Source organism: Ctenopharyngodon idella, chromosome 16 (genome assembly GCF_019924925.1).
Source record: "Ctenopharyngodon idella isolate HZGC_01 chromosome 16, HZGC01, whole genome shotgun sequence".
Taxonomy (NCBI): domain Eukaryota; kingdom Metazoa; phylum Chordata; class Actinopteri; order Cypriniformes; family Xenocyprididae; genus Ctenopharyngodon; species Ctenopharyngodon idella.
The window spans coordinates 2,243,047-2,270,562 of NC_067235.1; the positions used below are offsets into that span (position 1 = coordinate 2,243,047).

General features: G+C 39.9%; 1 protein-coding gene and 1 long non-coding RNA gene across 4 annotated transcripts in view; one reads left to right on the top strand and one right to left on the bottom strand.

Annotated features, from left to right (window-relative positions):
• The window catches only part of csf3r (colony stimulating factor 3 receptor (granulocyte)), a 29,689-nt gene extending 25,924 nt beyond the window's left edge, over positions 1 to 3,765 (bottom strand). For all 3 annotated transcript variants that reach the window (XM_051865976.1, XM_051865977.1, XM_051865975.1), the window contains exons 1-2: positions 3,526 to 3,765; positions 3,050 to 3,118 (exon numbers count right to left, since the gene is read on the bottom strand). In XM_051865976.1, the coding sequence (XP_051721936.1) occupies positions 3,050 to 3,107 (58 nt within the window). In that variant the 5' untranslated portion in view covers positions 3,108 to 3,118; positions 3,526 to 3,765. The remainder of the gene's footprint in view (positions 1 to 3,049; positions 3,119 to 3,525) is intronic.
• Positions 3,766 to 4,525: 760 nt separating this feature from the next.
• On the top strand, positions 4,526 to 11,977 carry LOC127497500 (uncharacterized). The gene is made up of 3 exons (XR_007925562.1): positions 4,526 to 4,718; positions 10,253 to 10,339; positions 11,761 to 11,977. It is a non-coding gene; the product is annotated as an uncharacterized LOC127497500 (long non-coding RNA).
• Positions 11,978 to 27,516: the final 15,539 nt, after the last annotated feature.

Sequence of the window (27,516 nt, forward strand, 5' to 3'; positions counted from 1 at the left end):
TCTCGTCGAGAGGACCCCCGAAGATGCTCGATCGGTGTCGTGCTTTCCTTCTTGCAGCAGGGGTTGGAGCGTAGGCTGTCCCCCTCCACCCTCAAAGTCCATACTGCTGCTATCTCCGCATATCATGACCACATAGATGGCAAATCTGTTGGTCAGCACGACCTGGTCGTCAGGTTCCTTAGGGGGGCGAGGCGGTTAAATCCTCCTCATCCTCCCTCCATACCCTCTTGGGACCTTGCTCTGGTGCTGAGAGCACTTCAGATTGCTCCCTTTGAGCCCTTGCAATCAGCAGACTTAAAGATTCTGTCTATGAAGACTTTGCTGCTGGTTGCATTGGCCTCCATCAAGAGGGTAGGGGACCTGCAGTCTTTTTCGGTCGACGAATCGTGCCTGGAGTTCGGGCCGGGTGACGGCCATGTGGTACTGAGACCCCGGCCTGGCTTGTGCCCAAGGTTCCTACCACTCCCTTCAGGGACCAGGTAGTGAGCCTGCAAGCGCTGCCCTCGGAGGAGGCAGACCCAGCCCTGGCTTTGCTCTGTCCAGTTCGCGCTTTGCGACTGTACATAGACAGAACTCAAAGCTTCAGGACCTCAGACCAGCTCTTGTCTGTTACGGAGGCCAGCAGAAGGGAAAGGCTGTCTCCAAGCAGAGGATGGCCCACTGGATAGTGGATGCCATCGCCCTGGCTTACCAAACTCAGGGCGTGCCCTGCCCGCTCAGGTTGCATGCGCACTCCACGAGAGGCGTCGCATCTTCCTGGGCGCTGGCTCGTGGCGCCTCGCTACAGACATCTGTAGAGCTGCGGGCTGGGCGACACCTAACACGTTCGCTAGATTCTATAGCCTTCGTGTCGAGCCGGTCTCCTCCCGTGTTCTCACCTCAGGTCAGAGGCACGGAGAGGCCCCGGCTTAGTGTCGGCTTGCTGCGCTTACATGCGCTTTTTTCTCCAGAGAGTCCCTACAAGGCAGACCCTGTTGAGTCCTCCGATCTCCCTTCGGCAGCCGACGTGGCGGAACGTCTGGCGCTAGGCCTATACTCCGTTGTATCCTTGAGAACCGGGTTTAGGCTGGGTACCATATGTGTGACCCTACTGGGATCCCATATGTCTAGTTCCACGGTTGCTCCTAAACGAAGCCCGTGTCTTTCCCTCTGGGAGAACCCACCTCTCATCGAGTTGGAGTCACCCCAGTTCTTCCATATGTAGTACAGCCTACGGGTTAGTCCATATGTACTTCTCCACTTAACTCCTTCGGGAAGGATGTGGCTTCCGCAGCGTTCCTTTCCCAGCGGAAGGGTACGCTTTCCCAGCGTTATCCAATAGTCTCACTGAATGGGTTTTGGGGAACAGCAGTGATTGACACTCTCTGTGTTAGCCCTGTCCCACCGTCCGTAGGCAAGGGGGTTCAGGTGGCTTACAACAGAGCGCTGGAAGAGGGCAGCCCCTGTGGCGCTTTGGTAGGGATTCCTATTCGTCGGTCTGTCCGACGTACGTCGAACGTGACCGACTGAATGGGAACGTCTCGGTTACAAAGGTAACCCTCGTTCCCTGAAGGAGGGAACGGAGACGTACGTCCCGTCGCCACAGTCGCTGTACCCCGCTGATGCTGCCGCCTATCCGGTTCGGCTCCTCAGCGAAAACCTGAAGATGCAACGCACCTGCTGCTCGTTATATACCCGCGCTGCGAGGCGAGCAGCTGATGCATATGATTGCATGCCAATGTGCATTGGCTCGTTGTAGTTACACTCGAAGTAGATTGGCCTCTCTAGCGAGATTCCTATTCGTCGGTCTGTCCGACGTACGTCTCCGTTCCCTCCTTCAGGGAACGAGGGTTACCTTTGTAACCGAGACGTTAGTGTTTTAAATCATACTAACACAGTGTCAAAAAGTGATGTCCGGTCTAGGAAAATTGACATCATCACTCTTCACAAAGATTTTGTAAGCATATTGCGTAATTGTGCCTGGAGTCGATTCTTTTATTTGTGATGATAACACATTGAAACTTTGTGTCAAATGTTAAATTGTTTCGACATTATTTTTGGCCAGGCTTTCAAAAAAAAAAAAAAAAAAGAAAGAAAAATAAATCATTCAAACACAAGAGAGAACCAACGAAATATTAAATACTGATTATGTTGTAGTCAATGCATGCTTTTTCCTGTGAGATTTTGTTTTCATAGTAAAATAAAACCTGTAGCTGTAGTTTGCCATTTTGGGCCAAATAATTTTTCAGATAAATATCTTAACAAAGTTTAGTGTGTTGTTCTTCCCTCATATTTAAAATATTTAAAAAATAAAATAAAAAAATATTTTCCTGATATTTTGATGATTTAATCAAACTTGTAGGGTCATTAAAAACAAATATCCCCTCCGGACATCACTTTTGGACAATACTGTACATGAATTCAGGGAGAGAATTCAGGCTCTAATAATAAATTAACTAGCAACACACCGATACAGATTACTAGTCTTGTGATTTAGCATTGCGTGACACATTCCCGACAACTAGCCTATTTCAAAACATGTGGGTTCTTGAATGACATCAGAGAAACTTTAACTTTGGTGTGTCTAAACAGACAAATGACATTGTTATGTATCTGATGCATATTTGAGATTGCAATTCAATTATTTACTGTATACCCAATGCTGTCATGTCAGTACATTTTTACAGCATTTATTAACCATTGTTAGTGCTAGTAAAAAAATACAGCTGTTCATGTTAGTTCACAATTCATCAACTAATGTTAACAGATACAACTTTTAACTGTAATAATGTATTAGTAAATGTTGAAATTAACTAATAAATGCTGTAGAAGTATTGTTGATTGTTAGTTCATGTTAACAAATATAGTTAACTAAGAAATTACACATTGCAAAGTGTTACCCAATTTTCTAAGCAAATGGTGAAAAGGGTAATAGATTTTGTAAACTTTTTTTTTCTGTTTAAAGAACAATGCATTTAAAATAAATAAAAAAGATTTAAAGTGATAGAAAAAGAACAGAAATGGTCTCATAATCATAAAGTAATGAGTAAAAAAAAAAATGTTGATTCACCTTTTATCAAGACATTAATATATATCCACAGCACAAGCACAAGCCAGACTGATGCCATGGTTATGATGACTGAAAGAAAAAGTGAAATCTTGTTACTATTTCAGAGAAGAGAAGTCTTCAAATCGCAAAATCTTCAGTTTCTAACAGCCAATATAAAAAACTTAAGATAAGACAAAGATAAAAACGATAAATAAAAAAAATACATAAAACCATTTTCTTCACATAAAAAGAAGCCATACGGTAACATCTTATAATATTCTTATATATAATATAACATTATATAATGCTTCATTAATGTACAATCATATGGTTAAAAATGACTTTTTAATATTTTGTTATATATTCATACTTGAATGTACATGAACTGTTTAAAGCGTTATGTAATATTTATAAATGACTTATTAATAAAAGATATTCTAAAGCATTACCAGATATTCTAATTAAGATGGTAACATAAAGATGAATTCAATACATACTTTAAAGTGATTAAATCATCTGTAAGTGGTGAAGATCACATTTAAACTCTGGTGAAGTTACTGCCCAGCGAGGTCTGGAACTTCTCTGTAAAAAATAAAATAAAATAAAAGTTTTTTGAAATGATCCTATCCAGCTGCCGTTCTGAGAATGATTTCTGTGCTCTGAGTGAAGAGTCACTGCTGTCAGTCCTTCCGTGGCATATCATTCTCACCATCCTGAACCACAAGTGCAAACCGAAGGAGGAAATGTCAGACTCTTGTGAAACCCCTGCACACGTGTCAGTTTCTGCTCCCACTTTTTACTCGTACTTATGAGGAAACTTTAACAGTTGAAATCAAATAATCATGTAGAAAAGCTGCATCAATCATGGACTCATGAGCTATGGAACAAAGCACAGGGGCTCAACTCTTTTTAACTTGAAACATCACCTTAATAACATGGCACTCATGATGCTAGACAACAAAAAAAAATGTGCATATGCCAATTTAAAAAAAAACAAAACAAAAAAAAAACACAGATTGAACATGTTCTGTGAGAAGAACCCATAAGTCCACTTTAGACAAACTGACAAACCCAGCAAAACGGACTGCTGTGTGCCATTGATAGACTTATGTGCAATGACATGCAAATTAAACAACCAATGTAGGCCTACATGTCACAAGATGAAGACAGACGAAGGCAGAATCAAAGTAGATTCAAGGTTTAAGGTTTAATCCAAATGCAGGCGCAAAAAAGTAACAGCAGTGGTGGACAGTAACGAAGTTTTTTTTACTGTACTCAAGTAGGCCTACATTTATATCTGTACTTTACTCGAGTATTTTTATTTTGAGCAACTTTTACTTTTACTTCACTACATTCCAAAGCATAAGATCGTACTTTTTATTCCACTACATTTCATAAAACATATCGTTACTCATTATTTTAAAATGAAGAAATCGTCACATGCTCAGAGACGCAAAGCGGTGTCCGATTTGTGCACGAACTGATTCTTTTCCTGTTAAATCGGTTCACAAATCACATCAACAGTTCATTCGCGGATTGGACTGATCGTATTGCAGCTGTTCTCGAGTCAACAAATCACTGATTCAATGATCCGTTCAGAGCGACTCTCCAGTAAATGAATTTCACTATCTGACTGAAAATTTGCCAAGAACTGGGGGATCCTCTGAGTGCGCGCGACTGATGGCGAAAAGTAAGTCAGCCTACTAATGTTGAATTTTAGGATTAATTATTGTAACTGAAAATCATATTTAGGTGAGTTGTTTTTGAACTAAATCTGCTGTAAAGGGCGATCTGTTTAAGCCCACTGAAATGCTTTAATGCGGACATGTCCACATCAATGTGTCTACAGATCGCGATCTCGATTCAATCAGATCAAATCCTTTTTTTTAAATAATTCAATTAAATTAAATATTTTTAAATAGACTGCAGCAATTAATATTTTTTCCTCTAGTAAATAATTATATGCTATTTTGTTTAGTTGTCTATTCAGAATCATGGGAGAATCATGATTTCTATTTGAAAGAAACAAACAAAAAAAATCTTGATTCTCATTTTATCCAGAATCGTGCAACTTTAACACAAATTAAAATAACACATGCACGTTCATCTTCCCCTGCTGCTGTAGCAATTTCTTAAAATGTTATGTATTTAGCCCTGTATGTTTCAACTGTTTTTATATTTTTTGTCAACACACATTACATGCATCCACTAATCTTCCATCCATACTGACTAGTGCTGGCTATTTGACATATTTGACATAATTATTTTGAGCAACAGGAATACATAATATAAAATTAAATTATATAAGTGGCCTATATTAAAATACAAAATAAACATCCATCAATTAGTAACTTTTTACTTAAGTACATTAAAAATCAAGTACTTTTGTACTTTCACTCAAGTAAAATTGAAAAGGAGCACTAAATACTTTCACTTGAGTAATATTTTATAATATATATCTGTACTTTTACTCAAGTACTTGATTTGTGTACTTCGTCCACCAGTGCGTAACAGCGTGTTCAACAGAAACATATACATCATGACAACTGATGACTGGTGGGGACTAAGAGAAAGAGACACATGTGACTGATGAACACAAACTGAAAGTCCATGAAAACAGAAACTAAGAACAAACAAAACTGAGTGCATGTGACAGTAGTGGCCAAAAGTGATGTCCGGAGGGGATATTTATTTTTAATGACTAAACCATCAAAATATGAGGAACATATTTGGTCCCACTTTATATTAGGTGGCCTTAACTACTATGTACTTATATCAAAAAATAAGTACAATGTATTATTGTGTTCGTATTGTCTTGCAAAATATTTTTGCTGCTATTGAGGTGGATACGGATAAGGGTTGTTTTTTTTTTTTTTTTTTTTTTAATATAAGTACAATGTAAAAACATGAATGTACACAATAAGTCCATTGTATCAAATGATTAATTTAAATGTAAGTACATAGTAGTTAAGGCCACCTAATATAAAATGGGATTAAATATTTTAAATGTATAAATATGAGGGAAGAACAAAACACTAAACTTTGTTAAGGTATTTATCTGACAAATTATTTGGCAAAAAAAAAAAAAAAAGCATAGAAAATAAAACAGGTCACAGCATACATTGACTATAACAGTGTTTTTGACTACAGCAACCTTTTTTCAGTCACGGCACCCATTGAAAATGTAAAAAAAAAAAAAAAAAAAAGTGTTGTCATGATACTGGAATTTCTACCTTCGATACGATACCTTGAAAAGTATCGATATTCGATACTGTGTGGAAGAACAGCCTTATATACTGTCATATAGATATTTTTTATATTATCTAATTTTTTATCCATTAAAAGTCTAGGCAATGAATAATTTCTTCTGAAGATATTACTTTATATGATGACAGATTTTAATTTAGGCTTTTATTCATATATAAACATTGCTTAATTTCCATTACAACTATCTCACCTAAATGTTTGCTCACTCAATGTATTTGTGTTTTTACAATGGAGTCATTTTGTTTGCACAAGCTGGATTTCAAACTTTGAATTGAAAAAAAGACGGTAGTGCCATAGTTATATTGTAATTACTCAAATAAGTACTGAGTGCTATTAATTAATTACATGTACATACTATAGAGTTATAGTTATGGTTAGGGTTTGGTTTAGGGTTAGTTAATTGTAATTATGCATAATTTACTGTTATTACCATAGTAAGTACATGTAGGAATGTGTACTATGGCACTGTAAAATGCGTAAAAAAGTGTTACCAAAAAAGATAAATAAACAGCCAGTAATTAAATAAGAACAAATAAACAAATTACTAACGATAGCAAAAAGAAATACAATAGAATAAAGATACAAATTACATAAATTGCTTTAAGTTTTTCAGGTAGGTTTAACAGTAATAGGGCTATTTAGGTAAGAAATACTACAGCAGTACGGCAGATTTTTTAGGCTGCTGTCACTTTAAGACCTGATGCACAGATCCAATATATTGTTGCACATAAATTTCTTTCTGAACTGTTTATGTTCACTTAGGACATAACCGATTGTGTTTATGTGAATACTCGGCAAGACGGACATTGTGACAATATTTTTGTCTGTTTAAGCACAACAAGCCGTGAAAAAAAGAAAAGAAAAAAAAAAATCAATTTGGCACTCGCGAGCTGTTTGAGAGGCAGATTTATGTGTGTGCACTTTGGATTTGAGCACAGGAATGAAAATGATGAGCAACCCCCATAATCCCAAGCCTAAATTTAGACTGACCTTTCTTGTGATTTGCATTTTTATTATGAATTTGTGTATTTTTGTTACTGTAGACATCAGAGATTGATGGTATATATTAAATGCTATTTCTTTTCTTTCTTTTTTTTTTTTTTTTACACATTTTAGCAATTTAAAAATGTTTGAAGTATTTTTTTACATGGCACCCCTGCTCTCGCCAGAAGGCACCCTGGTTGGGAAACACTCGACTACAGTATAATCAGTTATTAATATTTCATTGGTTCTCTCTTGTTTCTGCATGTGTTCAACATTTCATTGTATGACAGCCTGGACAAAAATTATGTTGCACAATTTGTCATGTTTCATTGTGTAATTATCACAAATAAAACAATCGACTCCACGCACAACTACGCAATATGACTACAAAAATCTTTAACGTATTTTTAAGAATATTTGCATAAAGGGTGCGGATATCGATTTTCCTAGGCTGGACATCACTTTTGCCATTAGAGTTTGTAATGTGTGTTCAATCTAAATTCCTTTAATTTGATTATCCAATAAGCTTATTGTGCAATTAACTGAATGCATTTTATAATTGTCAGACAGACGTAAAGCTAATCATTTTGTACAAATATACTAATGTTACAGTACATGTTCAGTATTATCATAATAATATAAACATGTCCTCCAACCAATACGCCTATATAGGTCATTTGTCACTTCCCTGAAATACGACCCATAGGAGCGTTTATTAAAGCCCGGCCCGAATCGGTGGGGTGGGTGTAGTCGTTAATAAAAAAATGAGTTTTGCTAAATGGAAATAGGACAAATGGTGTAAAAAGTCCACACATTGCATTTAAATGAACACGCATTTTGATTGGTAACGACAGTCCTACGTCATTTCATGACGACAGACGTAACACGACACTGTCATTATTTTTACGCCAGCTAGAGGGTGCATGACTTTAAAACGTAAATATAGGTTGTAATAAGGTGCTTGAAAAACAACCTATAGGGTCGTTTTTATTTGGAGGACAGTCTCAATAATATGGTAAGAGGCCTATATATGATTTCTGCAGTGCTGGCAAGCTAATTCAGCTGCTGTCCAGTTTATATCTGTTACTTATTACAACATACAATTGGGTCAAACCAATGCAATCAAGCTCAGAGTTATAGAATTCTGCCAATCTCAGAGCGCACAAACACAAGAAAGCCGACAGCATTAAAGTTCTGCTCCATTCTCTGCTTATCAGCGGCTCACATAAAGGCCGCCCAGCATTTCTGCTTCTCGCAGAGCCTAATTGCCTGTGGTTCTTTGCAGCCTGCCTGCTAGAGAGCAGTTATTATGTTTATACTGAATTTTTGTCACTGTCTGGCATGTTGCTTCAGTTGCATGATTTAATATGCCTGTGAACACAAATGAGCTTGCCAATTTCTCCTTTTCCATTTATGTACTTCTGTGTGTTTGTCTTATTTTTACATGTTTTCGCCCTTCTCTCAAATTGCTTCCAGGAACTTGATGCAGTAGCGGTTTTTTTTTTTTTTTTTTCTTTATAGAATTATTGGTGTCACTTCTATCTAGATTTGTGTCTACAAATGTATATAAAAACACCTTATAGCATCTTTAAAACTTCTCATATGGCCCAATAAAACAGTACGGTTTTGGCCTCTCAGACGTGTCATGGATTGTCATTCATCCTTTCCACAAACCATACATGCTGGTAGTTCTTGTCATTTATCTTTAACCGTGTTCTTTTAATATTAAATAATTTCGTTCAACATGTTGAGAAATGATTATAAACAGCTCCAAAATCATCTCTTGCCTTCCATTATTGTGAAATCTAGCAGTGTTGTTGCACAATGACAAAAGAGGAAGGGGCAGATTTCCTCAATCTTTCATGTCCTCTTTACAAGACAGCATCAAACATCTAAGAAACCTTCAAAACAAACAGAATGAAGTGCGTTCTTCATTTTTCATTTTACAGTTTCAAAGTAGAGATGCATAATTTTATCCTGTTATTAAATTTAAAAAATCCTATGCCAAATTTTCGTGTTATTTTTTGCCAAGGATTTCTTTGGGAACAGTGTTGCAATGACTCGGCTAAAGAGATATGTGACAATAATCACATCTTGTAAATATCATCTGTGGTAAACCAGTGTCTGTACTGGTCAGATCATATAACATATAACATAATTCTTATAAAAGAGCAACAAACATAATTGACCAAAACAATCATATCAGTGATGTGGCCTCCACTATTGTGAAGAAACCCCATGCAATTAACCCTAAACCAAACCCTTACCTAACCCTAACACTATAGTAAGTACATGTAGTTCATTATTATTACTCAGTACTTAAATGTATAATTACACTGTAATACTGACACCTTAAAATAAAGTGTGACCACCCTTTTTTAATGGTAGAGATGAACAAAACAGAAAATGGGTTAACATGTCTGACTGAATGGTCCAAATAATCACGCTCAATACTGAGAATCTCTCAGATGGATAAAGATAGTTTCCATTCCTTGAAGATTAAGTATTTTTTGTACATTGTTCGGAAAGGAAGCTGGAGACAGATGTGGGTTTGAAACAGGAAGTGTTGTAAGAGCAGGGGCCCCTATGTGCTAAAACAGCGATGGGTGTTTGATTTTGTGTTGACTTCCTATTGTCTTAAAGGTGAAGTGTGTCCTTTCTGCGCCACTAGTGGCACCAAAAAGAGCTCAGGTCACTTCACAAAAACAAAGAAAACAATTTTTCATTTGAAAAAGACAAATGTTCAGGACAATTCTGCCAAATAATGATTGGCAAAAATGTTTTTCCATCCACAAATCAAGTTTTATGTTTCAAGCTAGTTACCAGTGATCTGATTAATGGGGAATCTGAATTAAATTCAAAGTAATCAAGTAATTTCCCACAAAAGAAATGAGTGGTTTAGCCAGAAGCTAGTCTTGTTGTTTTAATGAAAGAGCAAATCCTGATCAATTTTATCACTTGTTCCCAATTCAGTTCGCCTGTATGGTGTCTATGGAGCCCCTAAAGGGACATGCCATGATGATGATCAAAAAAGAAAAAAGAAAAAAAGAAAAAAAAAAGGTGAGAGATGGGAGGAAAGATTATATTTTAATGATTTTGTGTTCCCTCGTAAAATGTTTACGGTCCCATGATAAACTTTGCATTCGCTTGCAAAACTTTTATGATAGGAATAATATAGGAGGAAAAGCTATTTCAGCACTTATGTGAATGATCACTATGTTTTCAGGAGAATGCAAAAGTTTTGTGATAGAACGCAATGTTTCTCAGGGGAACACAATACTTTTGCAAGGGAACGCCATACTTTTGTGTCAAAACACAAAATCTCCTATCTCAGTTTTTTCCCCATCACCATGTCCCCTTAGTATGGAAGCTTCTTTCCGCCATGAAATAAAAAATTAAAAAAAAGGTATGTGCAACACTTTTTATCTCACAATTCTGACTTTTTTCTCAGAATTGTGAGATATAAACTCACAATTGCAAGTTATAAAGTCAGAATTGTGTGATAAAAAGTCAGTATTGAGAGTAATAAGTCAGAATTGCAAGTTATAAAGTCATAATTGCGAGTTATAAACTTGCAATTGTGTAGTATAATGTGCAATTGTGAGGGAAAAAAGACTGATGTTTACCTTTTAAATTTTTTATTTAGTGGCAGAAACAAGCTTTCATACCTTAGGGACTTTGGTGTTAAATAAATAAATAAATAAGAACTGCTACGCACACATCTTAAATGTCAGGGTATATGCTGATTCTGTATCAAAATGCATAATTTCAAAGTCGCTGATTTTCGCACTGGACATGTTAATATTGGGTCATCTTTAAACCGTCCCATATCTGTAAGTGAACAGTAAGGCTAAGAAACTGGAAAGTGGCTCTGTGCGCTTGACGGCCGTCTTGATGAGAACAGACCGAGACAGCAGAGGAGGAGGGTCAGATAAGCTCAGACTCACGCTCTTGCTACTTACAAGCATCCAATCCACTCCTATCTAATAGCTGTCAGAGGCAGGCCACGAAATGGAATTGACTATTGATCTCCTGCTTAGCACAGGTCAGTGGCGATGGCAGGGCTGCACGCTGGGAAGGGCGCGTGGAGGGGAACAGCCGGAGAAGAACACGAAGGAGTGAGCATGAGGAAACAATAGAGTTTTATTAAGCATGGCAGATCTGCAAAGCACTGTAGCAGAGAGAGCGAGAGAGAGAGAGAGAGAATGAGGGAGAGAGGATGAGGGAGAGAGGATGAGGGACATCAGAAGAGAGCCTCAGAAAAGATCAAATTCTGCTGTATGGAGATGATTTATTTCAGGGGGAACAGATGGCCAATCTGGCCTTGGGATAATTTGAGGGGGGAAAAAATACATTAAATTATGCTATATAAATTGGATTCACATATCTGAATAATATATTTGTAATATTCTGACATCATTGTGCAACATGAAAGGAACTACATTCCCCATTTTTAATACGGACGCTGTATCCTTCTGCAGGTCTCTTGTACCATCAGCTCAAACATGACCTAAGAGACACATCACCGGCTTTGGACTCTTGTCATCACGGTTTACAGTTCCCCATTTCCCTTTTTACCGGTCTGTCGTTATCATATCCGATTGAACAGGGTCAATGGAAAATACAACTTATCTATAACAACAATGTATATGTAACTTAAAATGTGTTATACATTAAATAAATGTCAATCTTTTAAACTACTCAGTGTCTGTGCATTTTTCTGTCTGCATGTGTTTATCTTTTCTGTATATGTGTATGCCTGTGTGTGTGTGTGTATATGAGTCTATTATGTGTACTATTCTAATGTGGGTTCTCCTAGTGTATGGTAAGTAAATGTCTGTTTGTGTTTTCGTTTTCTCAAAGGATATAGTCTCTGTGGTAGTGCAGGTTCTGGCCTGTGGATTCCGCTTCCATCCTCCTCAGGGGTGGCTCCATCATCGGGTTCACTACTCCATTGTACTGGTCCTTTACCAAGTGTCGCCAGTCCCTCTGCCTCTGAAGACTCCACTTCCCCATTTCCACACCTTGTCATCACTTCCTCAACATTCTGTGGAACCACCTCTTCCATGTCACACTCCACCATCTCCATGAATTGACCATCCTCTTTTACAGACTCCTGTGTCACTTGTGGATAGAATTCTTCAGCCTCCTGCTGCAGCTGCTCTTTCCGCTGGCCAGATTTGAAAGGTCTGCAAAATCCTGTCCATTCGCTCTCATCCTCAGAGGTACTTTCTCTGGCTTGCTGCTCAGAATTTGATTTGCTTTGTATTCCTTTTACCATCTTTCTCAGAGTTGCTGTGGTTTGTTCTACTGGCAGGAATTCACAAGGCAGGAGCATGTTACGGTGAAGGACTCTGACTCGCCCTTGTCCAGTTTCAGGATGCACCTCATAGACTGGACACTCTGATCTCTTTTTCTGGACCACATAGACCTGTTCCTCCCAATATGATCAAATTTTTCCTGGGCCCCCTCTTTCACACATGTTCCTAACCAGAACTCTACAGCCAGGCTATAACTCCACTCCATGGGTCTTTCTGTCGTACCTGTCCTTGGATCTCCCGCTTGCCATGTGCGCTGATTCTGAAGCCAGCTTATATGCCTGATCCATTTGCTTTCTCCAACTTTCTGCATGCTCTTGATGAGATGAGGATTGGTCTCTGGGGCTAAGGTTAAACATGATATCAATAGGGAGCCTAGGATGACGTCCAAACAGCAGGAAGTAAGGAGCAAATCCTGTTGCCTCATTGCGTGTGCAATTATATGCATGCACTACTTGTGCCAGGGAGTTCTTCCAATCCATCTTTTCCCTATCAGTCAGATTGCGCAACATGGACAAGAGCGTCCTATTAAATCGCTCCACCTGTCCGTTCCCCTGCGGGTGGTAGGGTGTTGTTCTGGAGCCTTTAATACCACTGTGCTGCTGGAGTTGTGCAAACAACTCGTTGTCAAACTCCTTCCCCTGGTCATGGTGCAATCTTGTGGGGAAACCAAATTTCAACACAAAATCCCCAAAGATCTTTTGAGCTGCTGTCTTAGCTGACTTGTTGAGGCATGCATACGCTTGAGCAAAGCGAGTAAAATGGTCCATGATGACCAAGATATATTCATACCCGCCTTTGCATCTCTCCAGATGAAGAAAGTCAGCTGAAACCAGTTCAAAGGGGTGTGCTGTTTCAATATTGGTGTGTGGTGCTCGGTTTGGCTTGTTGGGGTGTTTTGTCTTGAGACAGCGACATATTCGCAAGACATGATGTTCAATGTCCCTCTGCATATGTGGCCAGTAAAATCTGTCTCTCATTAGGTGGAGCGTCCGCTCTACACCGAGATGACCCATATTTTCGTGCAACTCTTTGAAGGCCAAGCCATAGAACTTTTTGGGCAGCACCAGCTGTGATAAAGTTGCTGTTTTCCTGTAAAGGACTCCATTCTCATCCAGGAACAACCTTTTTCTTTCCCGCATCAGTACTGCCTGGTCATCATGACCACTCCAATCTCTGTCTCTATACCATCGGTTTGTTCTTATGCAGTTCAACACAGAGCTGATCACTGGATCCTGTTCCTGGGCATGCCTCAGCAATCCTCTGTCAAAGTTCAACCGGTTATCCTCTTCTTCACCTAGTGCTGTCTCTATGGTCACCGGACACATCCATGGAGTGTGTTCTTTTGACTGAATACTGAGAGCCTTTGTCACACAGCTGATAACATCTGGACTCATTTCTACCAAACACTTCTGCATATATTCCTCCATCCCCAGTGGCATGCGTGACAAACCATCCGCATCAGTGTTGGTTTTCCCTGGACGATACTTAATCGTGAAATTAAAATCAGCCAGCTCTGCAACCCAGCGATGTGTAGTGGCATTTGGTTTAGCTGTCGTGAGCACATATGTTAAAGGATTGTTGTCAGTGTAGACAACAAAAGAAGGAGTATAGTAGAGATAATCTCTGAACCATTCACATATTGCCCACTTTATGGCCAAGAACTCAAGCTTTCCTGAATGCAGATGTTCTTTTCTGCAGCAGTCAGAGTTCTGGATCCGTAAGCAATTACCCAGAGCTTGCCTTCCTGTCTTTGATATAACACTGATCCCAGCCCTTCTTGGGATGCGTCACAGTGGAGGATGAATGACTCTTCAAACTTTGGGTAACCCAAAACAGGAGGTAGTGTAAGAAGTTCGATCAACTGGCAGAGCACCTCCCGGTGCTTTGGCATCCAGACAATGGGATGGGTTGAGGGGAGCTGTCCCTGGCTATTTCCTAACTTAGCAGTTTTCTTTCCTCTTTTAGGAGCTGTCTGACATGCACCCTTTTCCAGGCTCAGAAGGTCGTAGAGAGGGGTAGCTATTCTGGAGAAATTTGGTATGCATGAGCGGTAGTATGATATAAATCCCAACAACTTCCAAAGGTCCCCTACCGTTGCTGGTTTCCGCTTTCGCAAGGCCTGAACAGGTGCTAGGTCTGCAGGGACCACTGTATGACCATCTTTGGAAACAAGCTTTCCCAGGTACCTTACACGATTCTTAAAGACTTCGCATTTTCTTGCTGTCAGTTTAATTCCATGTTGTTGATAGCGCTGCAAGATTTTCCGCAAGTCTCTGAGGTGGTCTTCAAAGGTTTTGCTGTGGACTAGATTGTCATCCAAATATGGCTGGCATATTTCATCTCTCTGCCCTCTTAGACATTCCTCCATGCAGCGTTGGAACTCTGCTGGTGCTGAAGACAGGCCAAATGGAATGCGGACCCATTCATAGAGCCCCCAAGGTGTAATAAAAGCTGTCAATGGTCGGCTATTTTCCTCCAAAAATCCTTGGTGGTAAGCTTTTCCTTGGTCTAAGATGGAAAACCAAGCACTTCCACTGAGACTGTCCAGCATGTCTTGAATGCGGGGAATTGGATGGCGGTCTGGGATAGATTTCTGGTTCAGTTCACGATAGTCACAACACAATCGCAGACTCCCATCTTTCTTCCGCACACATACAATGGGCGATGAATATGCAGACCTTGATTTTGCAACTTCCTTACCTCCTCCTGCTGTTGAGGCAACAAATGACCCAGAGGGACAGGTGGATCCCATCGGTCTCCATCGGGCCGCCCCATGTTCTCTGAAACCACTTCTTTTGCCATTTCAGCTTTCTCGACTCCTGGTGTTTACTCACTGTGACTAATTACCTCTTCCAAATCCACAGGTTTTGCAGCAGCAGGGTAGACAGCTTTTACACTCTGTACATGGCCTAACACTGTGCGTGGTTGAAGTGTAATATCATGACATGTGTCATTACTTACTGGGATAAAGACTTTTGATCGGGTACCCTTCTGGAGCTTGACCACATTCTCAGTGACTGCTAGTCCCTCAGGCCAGTCAGGACTATCGACTGGAATAAACAGCATTTCCTGTTTACATGTCAGAGGAATGGTACGCACTGAACACTTAACTACTTTTGTCTCACCAGGTAGAATTTTTGTTCTTTGTCTGCTCCCTTTCACGGTTCCCTCGCTAGAGTTTGAGTCACCCTGCTGGACCAATCGCATAAGCCCCTCTGCCCTCTTGCAATCTACTAAGAAAGCTGCAGTCAATGTTTTAACAATAGCTTGAGTTGGTTGTTCTTTCTCCTGGTGTAGAAGATGTTCAATAACATTATATCCAATGATTGGCTCTTCTGCCACACCAGATGTTTTTGCTACTAGCAGTGGCACAAGAAGCTCTGTGCTGGATACGGCAGAAGGCTCAAGCTGGAACTTTACTTCAATCCATCCGCTGAAAGGGATGTCTGTCTGATTTACAGCCTTTCCAGTCAATGTACCTGGTCCTAGTATCTCCTCTGTGTCTCTTACTTTTGTGTGAGATAGATGTTCTTTGCGCCACTTTTCATTGATCAGGCAGACCTGTGAGTCCGTATCCCATAATACTTGTGTTGGGACACCATCCAGGTAGCAATTGACAGTACATTTCTTTCCTATCAGGTTCAGCAGTTGAGGAGAAAGGTGGGCTGCATAGATGGACCCCTCCAGCCTGTCTGCACTTGCAGAGTGCTGCTGTACATTTTCTTGCTGTACAAGATGACTTACGTTGTTACAGAGCAGCTCGCTGGTGTTACCACCCAAGCCACATTGTCTCTGACTCTGGGTGTGAAGTGCAGTTGGATCCACTGCCATCACTTGATCCACATTCACTGTATGCTGTGGTGCCCTACAGCCTTTTGAAAAGTGTTTTCTTGGAAGGTGGTCGCCCATGACGGAAGGGTGGTTGTGATTCACGGATGCTGTTTTTGATTTCTGTTATCTCCTCTTTCAACTGTTTGACAAGTTCAAACAATTCAGCCTCACGTTTGGATGTGTAGCTCTGGACCCTCTGTTCTTTCCCTCTAGCTGTTGCACCCTCTGTGAGTTTTTGTCCATCTGCTGCTTCTCCCAGTCTTTGTAGTACCTGTACATCAGCCTGGAGCTCATTTACTTTAGTCACTTTTGTATATGTATTTTTCTTTTGTTTCTGTTGTCTCTCATTTTCAATACCTGCAGCCTCATTCAATCTCTCAATGAGCTCTTCATCTGTGATGGACTGATTTTCCAGATCAGCTTTCAACTGGAATTTTTATGTGATCGCTTGTGGGTCCGGTACTGACAGAACGCAAAAACTTCTTTTGGATGAGCTCAGCACTGTACTGTTCCTCGGCCTCTCCATCTCTGGAAGCGATTAGTAGCCTCTCTTTCAGTTCTATGGCTCTGAACAAGAAGTTTTGGGGTGATTCACGGCTGTCTTGTGTGATGTTTACCAGCTTGTGATACAAATCTGTGGGGCTATCCTCTTTAAAATGGCCCTTAAGGATGGTTTTTAATTGAAGAAGGGTCAGATGACTTTTAATTTCCAGCATATCCCGGAGGCTAAGACCTGGACTGATGGCCCTCACAACTGCATCCACAATTTCTGTCTCTGTATGGCCTTTCTGCACTCCACTTTCAATCTGATGCATTAAATTTGTGTAAGACAGCCGATCTTTCTGACCTCTCTCTCCTATTTGTCCCCAAATTTTGAAATCACGCCTGATGGTCACCTCTGGCACTCGTGATGGCTGTGGCTGAGCATCCCAGAATATAGCTGGAGATGCTCTGTTCTCTTTGATCCGTACTTGATCACTCAATCTCATAATTTAACTCTCTAACGCTTTTGTAGAGTTCTGGAAACTAAGTTGGAGGTCTGCATATTGTTTTTTCAACTTTTCCAGCTCATCTTCATCCCCCCTTTAAGCTCCTCACTGCCTCACGAGCACCCTGGCCTTTCATTTCTTTAATCAATTCGACCACACTGACTACGAAATGACGTGCTGCCTCCTCATCCTCTTTTTCAATTACATCGTCAATCTCTTCATTAATTCGATGAATCAAAACATGACATTCGTTACCTCGTCTCCTGGAACTTTTGCAAACACAGCCAATTCCCTAAGTTGATCAAGTCCGTGCCTAGTCAATCTTGTAACTGCCGAAGATCCATTTTAACTTCCACGCTGCTTTCTCACTCACACGCTCGCTGCTGTCCGCATTCCTTGAAAACTCCTAAGCTGGCTCGCCAATTTTTTTACACACGAAGTCCACACGTGTGTTTTTATGAAGATATAAGGTCCGTTTATTTCAAGAATACTTGCAACACCGAGTTACAATCTGGGAAAAACCACATAAACAATGCATGCTCATCCACCCGTCTCGCGATTTTTTCTCGTTCTATTCAATCTCGCGAGAGTACCAATCTGTCTTCTACAAATCTCGTCTGCAAAGCTTCAGCTTAGAAGTCACAGACAGACATTCTACATACATACTATTGTGCAGATAGAGCATGAAAAGAACAGAACCGTTAAATATAAATCACAAGACCTAAAAGAATGCAGAAAAATTAAATAACTGTGTAATGTAAATGAATAATGCAAATAATTGCAAATAATTGCACACATGCAAATAATTAACTTTCATGATGACGAAAAACTGCAATGTCACGTAAGTGTGGCTGCAATAGAGATGATAATCAAAACCAAACAGATTTTTTGTTTTTGGCAGAGTATCGAGGCACAAGCTGTACAGGCTCCGCCCTCTTCTGCAAAGCGGGGCGGGCAGTAGCAGCTCATTTGCATTTAAAGATACATGCACAAAAACAGCATGTTTTCCCTTCCACTCAAAAATGGGCATTTACAACATGGTATAATAAATGATCTGTGGGGTATTTTGAGCTGAAACTTCACAGACACATTCTGACACACCTGAGACTTATATTTCATCTTGTAAAAAGGGGCATAATAGGTCCCCTTTAAAAGTTACATTTTTAGGTTTGTTTACCTCAACGGTCTATCAGAGCTTGTCAATTGTTTGAGATGGCCAATCAAATCAATGAAATCAATGGGCTTTACTGTTCACACGAATTCCAACATGACGCTTAGTTTTTGCAGTGAAAGAGTGGGTGGTAAGATGTAAGTAGCTGTAAATATTTGACAACTGTTTTACCATAGAAATGTTAAATGGCCGACAGTAATATCCAGTGATGCAAACTACTCAACTTTTTTTCATGAACTTTCACTGTTTTGAATTGAAAATATGCCATCATTTACACGATTCATGCAATTCATAACAGAATGTGATGAGACAAGGAACGTTTTGCATATTTGACATATTAGACATACGAATAAGCGCAAATGTCTGCAAATTTTAAAATAAAATATTATTTGCAAATAATTTAAATTGATTACTTCATAACTACAACAGACCTGTAACTTGTACCGTTCATATTTATTATCTTACTCCCTTAAATCCCTTTTAATCATTTAATTCCTTTAAATAAAAAGACCAATAACACCCCCTCCCCAATGTTCAAGACATGGTGGTTAGGGTTGCCTTGATTGAAGGGTATGTTGAAAGAGTCAGAACAGCTAACTGAAATGTATCATGTCTCATGTAATCGCTCAGTCAGTGTTTCAACTGAGGAAAGACGTCAATAAATCAGTTTGTAAACAATGTCACGTAACGGTACATTTACCTCAGGAAAGTCATTTAGTGTCTATAGACTGTAGTTGGCAAGAAAAATGCGCTCTAGAGAGGAGTATTTTGCAAAAAATAAATAAAAAAATAAAAGCACTACGATACATATTCATTATATTTTTACTCTTATATTATTAAAAAGTTATTATAACATCAGAATTATTATAAAATGGCCTTAAATACAATTATACAAATCAGTTGTTACATTTGTTGGTTTACATTAGTTAAGATTTTTTTTTTTTTTTTGCCTTGAGGAAAAAAATAACATGTACTATATATCCATGTGCTGTATACATACAAATGAATCAAATCAAATTGAGATTGAAATCAAATCGCAAACTTATGGTTCGAATCACATCATATTGAGAAGTTTGCATCAATACCACTTGCCCAACCTGCAGGAATAATTCACTCAGAGCAGAACTCAGCCCTGAATTACATGAATCACGTAAAGTTGAGTAGTTTTCATCAGAGGGTATTGCGATTGGTCGTTTAACATTGCTATTATTAAACAGTTGTCAAATATTAAATATTTTGCTAGTACTTAGTACACTCTTTCACCATTAAAAACTAAAGCGTCTCGCTGGAATTCATGTTTGGTAGCAATATCTGTGAAAAATAAAGCCCACCTTCTTTGATTTGATTGGCCATCTTGATCATTTTGACATTGACGAGCGCTTAGAACACTGAGGAAGACCAGCTTTTTAAAACTATTTGTCAGCCTAACAACAAATAGAGACGCATCAATATCAAATATAACTCTTGCATGTTTTTCTCTAATCGTTGTAGCTATATTGTGCTAAAAGTAACCATGTCTATCCAGAACTACTTGATAACACATATGCTTAATATCTGATTGATGTACTCAACTTTCACTCCATTAGTGATACTGGTCTTCCCTCCTAAAGTGTGCAGAAAAACAATCTTCCCTGTCAATATGATGTTCAGCAGGGCTTTGCTTTTGCTACCCTTTTGACAGCACAATAAAGCTCCCAAGATTCAAAGTTCTCAAAAGGTGCAGTATCTTTTCACACAAACGATCCAAAAATAAGACCTTTGTTAGGCCAGCCTAAAGATAGCTTTAAGTGTTCTACTGTTTTATAGAACTTTTGCATTCATTTAGTTTTACCTATACAATTTTGTAGATTCTCAGTGACAGATGCAAATGTTAAGGTTCTGTTATATCTGACTTGGCATATTAATTAAAAAAATAGGTTTTATAAAAAGCAAAATTCCAATAAAAAAGAGGATTCTTAAACAAGTTTATCTCACTGAGACAGTGAGACAAGCACTCACTCCTTTCATTGACTATCACAGCCAAATAAAACACCAAGCATGCTGATAATAATAATAATAGTTTCCACGCTTTCTCATAGAACCGCCAGTCTGACATATGGTGATGAATGGCCATGCTGTTCCATATTCACTCCTTTAAGAAAACATAGTTAATTGCCTCACTTTGTTCTGTCAATTACTGTTCCATTTGCGCTCAGGAGAAAGGCTTAAAACTAGCTCCCTTTTCAAGGCAATTGATTTATGAACTGCTTAGCATAACCTTTTTCATCCACCAAATGTATCATTTTTTATTTATTTCTTTATTCTGAAAGGGCCTTTCAGGTGGAGATGTATACATCTGGAGTGGTGTGAGGCACAGGAAAAACCTGCTTTAATTAATCAAAAGCACAAAAACCCTATTGTGAACTTTACAATCTTGGACAGTAAGCATATATTGGAATGTCTGACAGTTTTCCATTTTGTTCCAGGCTTGTAATGGAATAGCAAATGTAAGCGAAATGGTCTCATTGTTACTTACATCACCATGATATGGAACAATGAGGAGAAAGGACGGCTAGAAAATGAGAGATTGTCATAACATGAAACTACATGCTACTTTTAATTCAATAGTGTAACCTCTGTGCTGAATTACAGTATTACCAAACTTTGATACCTAAAGTGAATTATTCTGCTGGGAAAGTCTTTAGAGATTACAAGTACCACCCGTTCATTTGCTGTAGTTTTCAATATCATTTGCAACATCTATAAAACTGTGTTTGTTCAACACTTAAAAAAAAAACAGATGCATTTTTGATACTTTTCAAATACCTTTTCTGTATAGATTCTGCTGTTTTATCCTTGTCCCAGAGCCATACTTTTTAAACTATGAAAATTCATTATTACAATAATTATGTTTAAAAAAAAATGATAAGCAACAATGTTATATGTTCCCTGTTCTTGTCTGGACTCTTGTTATATTTCCTGTTTCCTGTCCTGGTTGCCATATTTGTAGTCCTTTGTAGTCTTTCTTGTTGATTAGTCTTGATTGTTTCCAGGTGTGTCTTGTTAACTTATAAGCCCTGCTGTATATACAGCCCTTGTGTTTCCCTTTCAGTCAGTCACGTTCGACTTCACATCGAGTGACCGACAAATTGGGAACTTTGCCAGAGAGACCAATGTACTTTGGGTGTTAACTAAATGAGCCAATGCACATTGGCATGAGATAATTGCATCTGACTGCCACACCCTGCAGCGTGGGTATAAATAGGCAGCAGGTGCAACGCATATTCAGTTTTTCACTTTGGAGCCGAGCGGTGCATCTGTTTATGCTCTTCTGATCTGAAACAGTGTGTTTAAAAGAGCCAGTTCTTCAGGGTAGAAGCCTCTTTGCTTGGTGTTGGTGAGATGGCACTGCAGCGGTGGTCGCGATCTCTAAGAGAGCCTTCAGAGAAAGAGTGCGTCTTGTGTGCACACTGCAGGCTGCACTAAATCCCTGCCAGAGTTGCCGAGAGAGCTAATTTCCCTAAAAGAGCATTACATGGGTGTGACACGGTGTCTTTTTTAAGACATCATTCCACACGTGTTTCTGGATGCGGCGTTTCCTATCCTCATTGACGGCCACGATCATGGTCTCAAATGCGTGGGCATAAGCATGCTGAGACAGCATTCATGGGTGGCTCATGTTCTCTCATGGGAACATGACCACGTCGGCACGTTGTTCATCTTGCCTTTCTCATAAGGGCTTGAGCATTCAGCGTGTTGTGTTCAATGTCACGGCAACCCAGCACTTCACTCTGCGCTCTAGATGTGCGGTCGAGACTCGAGTGCCTCAAATGAAGTGGAGTCTCCTCGCCTATTCCTCGATCTAGTTCCTTTCCTGGTCACCAGGAGGGGGCTAGGCTCGGTGAGGGCTTCGCCCCCGTGGAACCAACCTCTGTGGGCCCCTCACCCCTCTAGCGCGTCGCAAGCTGTGCAGTTTCCGGATGGGACTGTTGGTTGCACCAATATGGCTTTTGGCATAAAAATGCCAAAATCTGCATAAAATGTTTACTTTTCTCTCACTACCCTCGATGGTGAGGCAGCAGTGCTTCTGGCAGGCTGTTTCTGCCCTGCATATGAGGCCAAGGCACTCTTAATGTACGAGGGTAGTTCTTAGCTGGGGTTGAGCTGCGCACAGTGACTGACCGCTGGCCCTCGGCCAGACGATGTCCACCTTGGTGGTCCAAAAGTGCCCCCTGGCTAAACCTTGCAGACCACTCGCAAGGTGACCTTTTTAGCGACACTGTCGAGGACTGTGCCCAGCAGTTCTCTGCAGTCAGGAGCAGGCTGAGGCAATCAAGAGCTTGCCCTGACATGCTACCAGAGTCCCTCATGGGCTGCCCCTAAGTCTGCTTGTCGCCAAGGGGATCGGTCCCCTGCAAAAAAAAAAAAAAAAGAAACTTTGGCACAGTCTGCTGTACTGTGACTACCGCAGGAAGACAACGCCACCCGTCTCATCCGCCGTTTAAGACGCCCCCCCCCAATGGGTTTGCAGCGATCGAAGGACACGTACTTTCATGTCTCGATTCTCCACAGGCCGTTTCACAGGCCGTTCCTGCACTTTGCATTCAAAGGTCGAGCATATCAGTACAAATTCCTTCCCTTCGGTATGTCCCTGTCTCCTTGCATCTTCACGAAAGTTGTGGAGGTGGCCCTTGTTCCTATAAGAGAACACAGCATTTACATTCTCAACTATCTCGACGACTGGCTAAAACTAACACAGTCACAAGATCAGTTGTGCAAAAACAGGGACTTGGTGCTCTGTCACCTCAGCCAGTTGGGACTTTGGGTCAACTGGAGAAAGAACAAACAAACTCTCCATTGTGCAGAGGATCTCTTTTCTCTGTATGGAGACACAGCTGGCCCCGGGGTCTGCACAAATATGCGTTTCCCCCTGTGAGCCTACTTGCACAGACTCTGGCAAAGTCAGGGGTGATGAGGAGCAGGTCTTGCTAGTTGCCCCTATTGGCCCAACCGGACTTCGTAACAGCCCCTTCCTGACGCATTCCTCTGAGGAATGACCTGCTTTCTTAGAAATGGAGCACCCAATGGCACCCGTGTCCAGACCTCTGGAAATCCATGTCTGGTCCCAGGACAGGGACGCAGAAGTTCTAGGTGACCTACCCCAGGAGGTAGCAGACACCATTAATTTGGCACAAGCACCGTCTATGAGACACACTTATGCCTTGAAGTGGAACCTGTTTGTCGAATGGTGTTCTTCTCACCAAGAAGACCCATGAAGATGCTCAATGAGAGCCATGCTTTCCTTCCTGCAGCATGGGTTGGAGCGAAAGTATATGCTGAAAATATATGCTGCTGCAATATCTGCTCGTCAGGTTCCTCAGAGGGTGAGAAGGTTAAATTCTTCTCGCCCTCCCTCCATACCCTCTTGGAATTTGGCTCTGGTGCTTAGAGCGCTTCAGAATGTCCCATTCGAGCCTTTGCAGTCAGTAGAGCTAAAGATTCTAACTATGAAAACTTTTCTCCTGGTTGCATTGACCTCCATCAAGAGGGTAGGGGACCTGCAGCCATTTTTGTTCGACGAATCGTGCCTAGAGTTCGGGCCGGCTGACTCCCATGTAATCCTGAGACCTTGGCCCGGCTACGTGCCCAACGTTTCTACCAAACCCTTCAGGGACCAGGTGGTGAACATGCAAGTGTTACCCCTGGAGGAGGCAGACCAAGCCCTAGCTTTGCTCTGTCCCATCCGTGCTCTGCAACTGTACGTGGACCGGACACAAAGCTTCAGGACCTCAGAGCAGCTCTTTGTCTGTTACAGAGGCCAGCAGAAGGGAAAGGCTGGCTCCAAGCAGAGGATGGCCCACTGGATAGTGGATGCCATGGCCTTGGCATACCAGCCAGAAGGTGTGCCCTGCCCGCTCAGGTTGCGAGCTCACTCACCAGAAGTGTTGCATCCTCCTGGGTGCTGGCACGTGCGCCTCACTGACAGATATTTGTAGAGCTGCGGGCTGGGCGTCACCCAACACATTCGCTAGATTCTATAGCCTTTGTGTTGAGCTGGTATCTTCCTATGTTCTCACCTCAAATGGGTAGAAGCACTGATGATTAAAATAACATTTAATATATTGTCATGTTCATTAATAATAATACAATAATGTTAATGTAGAAAATAGACAAACCTTATATTAGTGTAATTGTCTAGATTGGACATATGTTTAATCTTCCCTTATATTAAACAATTATTTTTTTCTATTTATACAAAAAAATCAGAACATGAAGTGATATCAAAAAAAAAAAAAAAAAAGGCTATAAATGTCACAATCAGCTGCTGGGTAATTATTTAGTAGAACAAAATAACTACATGATGTTTCTCTGTCTCTGTCATTCACTAAGAACTTTAAATCAGTGCATTAACTGAAGGGCTGTAAAAAATATTTTCATGATTTATCAACTTTTCACAAATCTTTTGTCAAATCAGCTTAGGTTCACAAACGTTGTTCAGCTAACATAATATTTTGAGTTTCTGTTGAATAAACTAATCTCTTTCTTTGTATATATTTTTTTAATTTAAATTAAGTCAACATTTTAAGTCAACCAGGTTAGGCAACTTTAAGTTAAATCAACAAATCATTTTTACAGTGTAATTGTGTCTTTAATAATTTCTGTGCATGATATTAATCTAATGCCACATCCACAATCATACATTTTAATTTAAAAATTAAATTTTCTAAAGAGTTTCACGTTCCTTTTTCGCTGGAGGAAAACAATAGTGTGATGAGGGGTGAGTAGAAAAAGGGCCTACTAACGCTTCCGGCAACATGTGAGAAGTGCCGGTATGCAAGAAAAAGTGAGAGTAAGCTACAGCTTAAAATATAGAAGTGCCGGTACTGCATAACAGTCCGTACCGGCCCACTTCGAACACTGGTTATTAGCCTACATTAGCTTGTTTACTAGTTCTGTCAGGATCACTATCATCAAAGATGACTGGCAGTTAGCATACAGTTTGGATTGGCAGTATGGTTCTGTTCTGGGCAAAAACTCCCTGCCTATCCATGCAGCCTAGCATGGATAAGAGCAGGGAGAGCAGCGATAACCCCCCTTAGGGTAAACAGAACAGAACTAAGTATTGCAATATCATTAATTTTCTTAATGACAATAATTAATGTAACAACATAATTGAAGAGTGAGTTTGATCAAAAGAAATATCAGAAGGGCAAGTCCTGACTGGACAAAGGAGGATCTGGGGACGGAGGAGGTTAATCAGCTCTTGAGTAATGCGATAAAGCTGCTGATATTACTGAATGGACCATATATATATACGAATGCGGTGATAGGCGTCGTATTCCTATAGGTCATTGTGAGTCAGCTGAGTGTCAGCTGATGTGAGCTTGACTAACATGACCTGCCCGACGCTGCACTTGATTTGTCATAATGTCACACTGGGTTAAAATGATGCTAACCCCTGTCCAAGCTAAACATGACAAGATACAGTAAAACAGTAGAATTTATTATTATTATTAGTTTTTCCATGACTTCAGATCAACTGCTTGAACTTCAGAGTCAATTTCATTTAAGAAATCTTTTTTGCAAAGAACTTTTCCTACCTTTGAGAATACTCTTTTGCATGGCACAGATGTGTCTGAAATTGCAAGTCATTGGAAGGCCAAATGGAAGTGATAAGGGTAGTTGGTCCGGTTTCTGGCACTATGCTCCAGTTCGTCATTTGTTTTGCTGATATATGGTGTACTGCATCCAGCTGAACCTCCACTGTGGCATCAGCTATGACAATAGGGACTTTTGACGTCTCTCCGATTTTATGGTCCAGTAGGTTCCATATGTTGTCATCCCACCATCGCCTGTCTGCCCCATTCCTGCTGTTGATTTATTTTGAGATGATTCAGTCATTGTGGATGTGGGGAAAGTAAACACTGTAATCTGTGCTGAGGTTGCTAACTGGTGTGTTGACATTGTAAATACTCCAAAATATCAGTGTCCAGATGAAACAAAACCTTTAAGTAATAAATGTAAATTTATTACTACTAAGTGTTTTCGTAAATTAAGAGGTTTGCTGGAACTTGAATTTTGTGTCTGATAGAATTGCTTTTGTCAGTGTCTAGTGCAATTTGGAACGGGCGACACTTTCTTCAGTTCAAAAAAAAAAACAGAGGAATGGCATGATTTTATTAAATGTAGTAAAAAGTGTAATACTATGCTTTAGAACATAGTGAAGTAAAAGTTTCCCAAAATAAAAATACTCCAAAAATGTACTTAAAGGTTTAGTTCACCCAAAAATGTTCTGTCACTTATTACTCATCCTCATGTTGTTCCACACCTATAAGACCTTCGTTCATCTTCAGAACACAAATTAAGATATTTTGATGAAATCTGAGATGTATATGACTCATATAAAGACAGCAATTTAACCAGAATTTTGGGTGAACTAACCCTTTAAGTACAGTAACAAAGTAAAAAATACTTTATTACTGTCCACCACTGAAAGCCTCATAGAGATGCTTTTGTCTTCCAACAACAAATGTTAACAATGAGTGAAGGATCTGTATACCATGTAAAGAATTTATTTGTTCTCTTTTTCCAATTATGGTGTGTTTTCTTTATATTGAGAAGACCTAGACACTTTTTTGTGTTAACAGATTAACAAACTAACAGATTACAAATACTTTATATCCTTATTCCTGAAGACAATTTTTATTTGTTCTTTTTAATTTGGCTGATTTTCATGACAGGTGATTGACAGGACATTTGAAATTACTGACTTTGGATCAGCTCAAACCTGCCTGAATCAGATTTTATGAACCTAAATTGGTGTTCACACTAACAGCAGCAATTCATTTTCAGTGACATTTGGTGAAGCAACATACAAGAATGGCAATCAAACAAAAACTCTCCAAAATTAAATACATGACTATAATATAATTGTAACATGCAAAA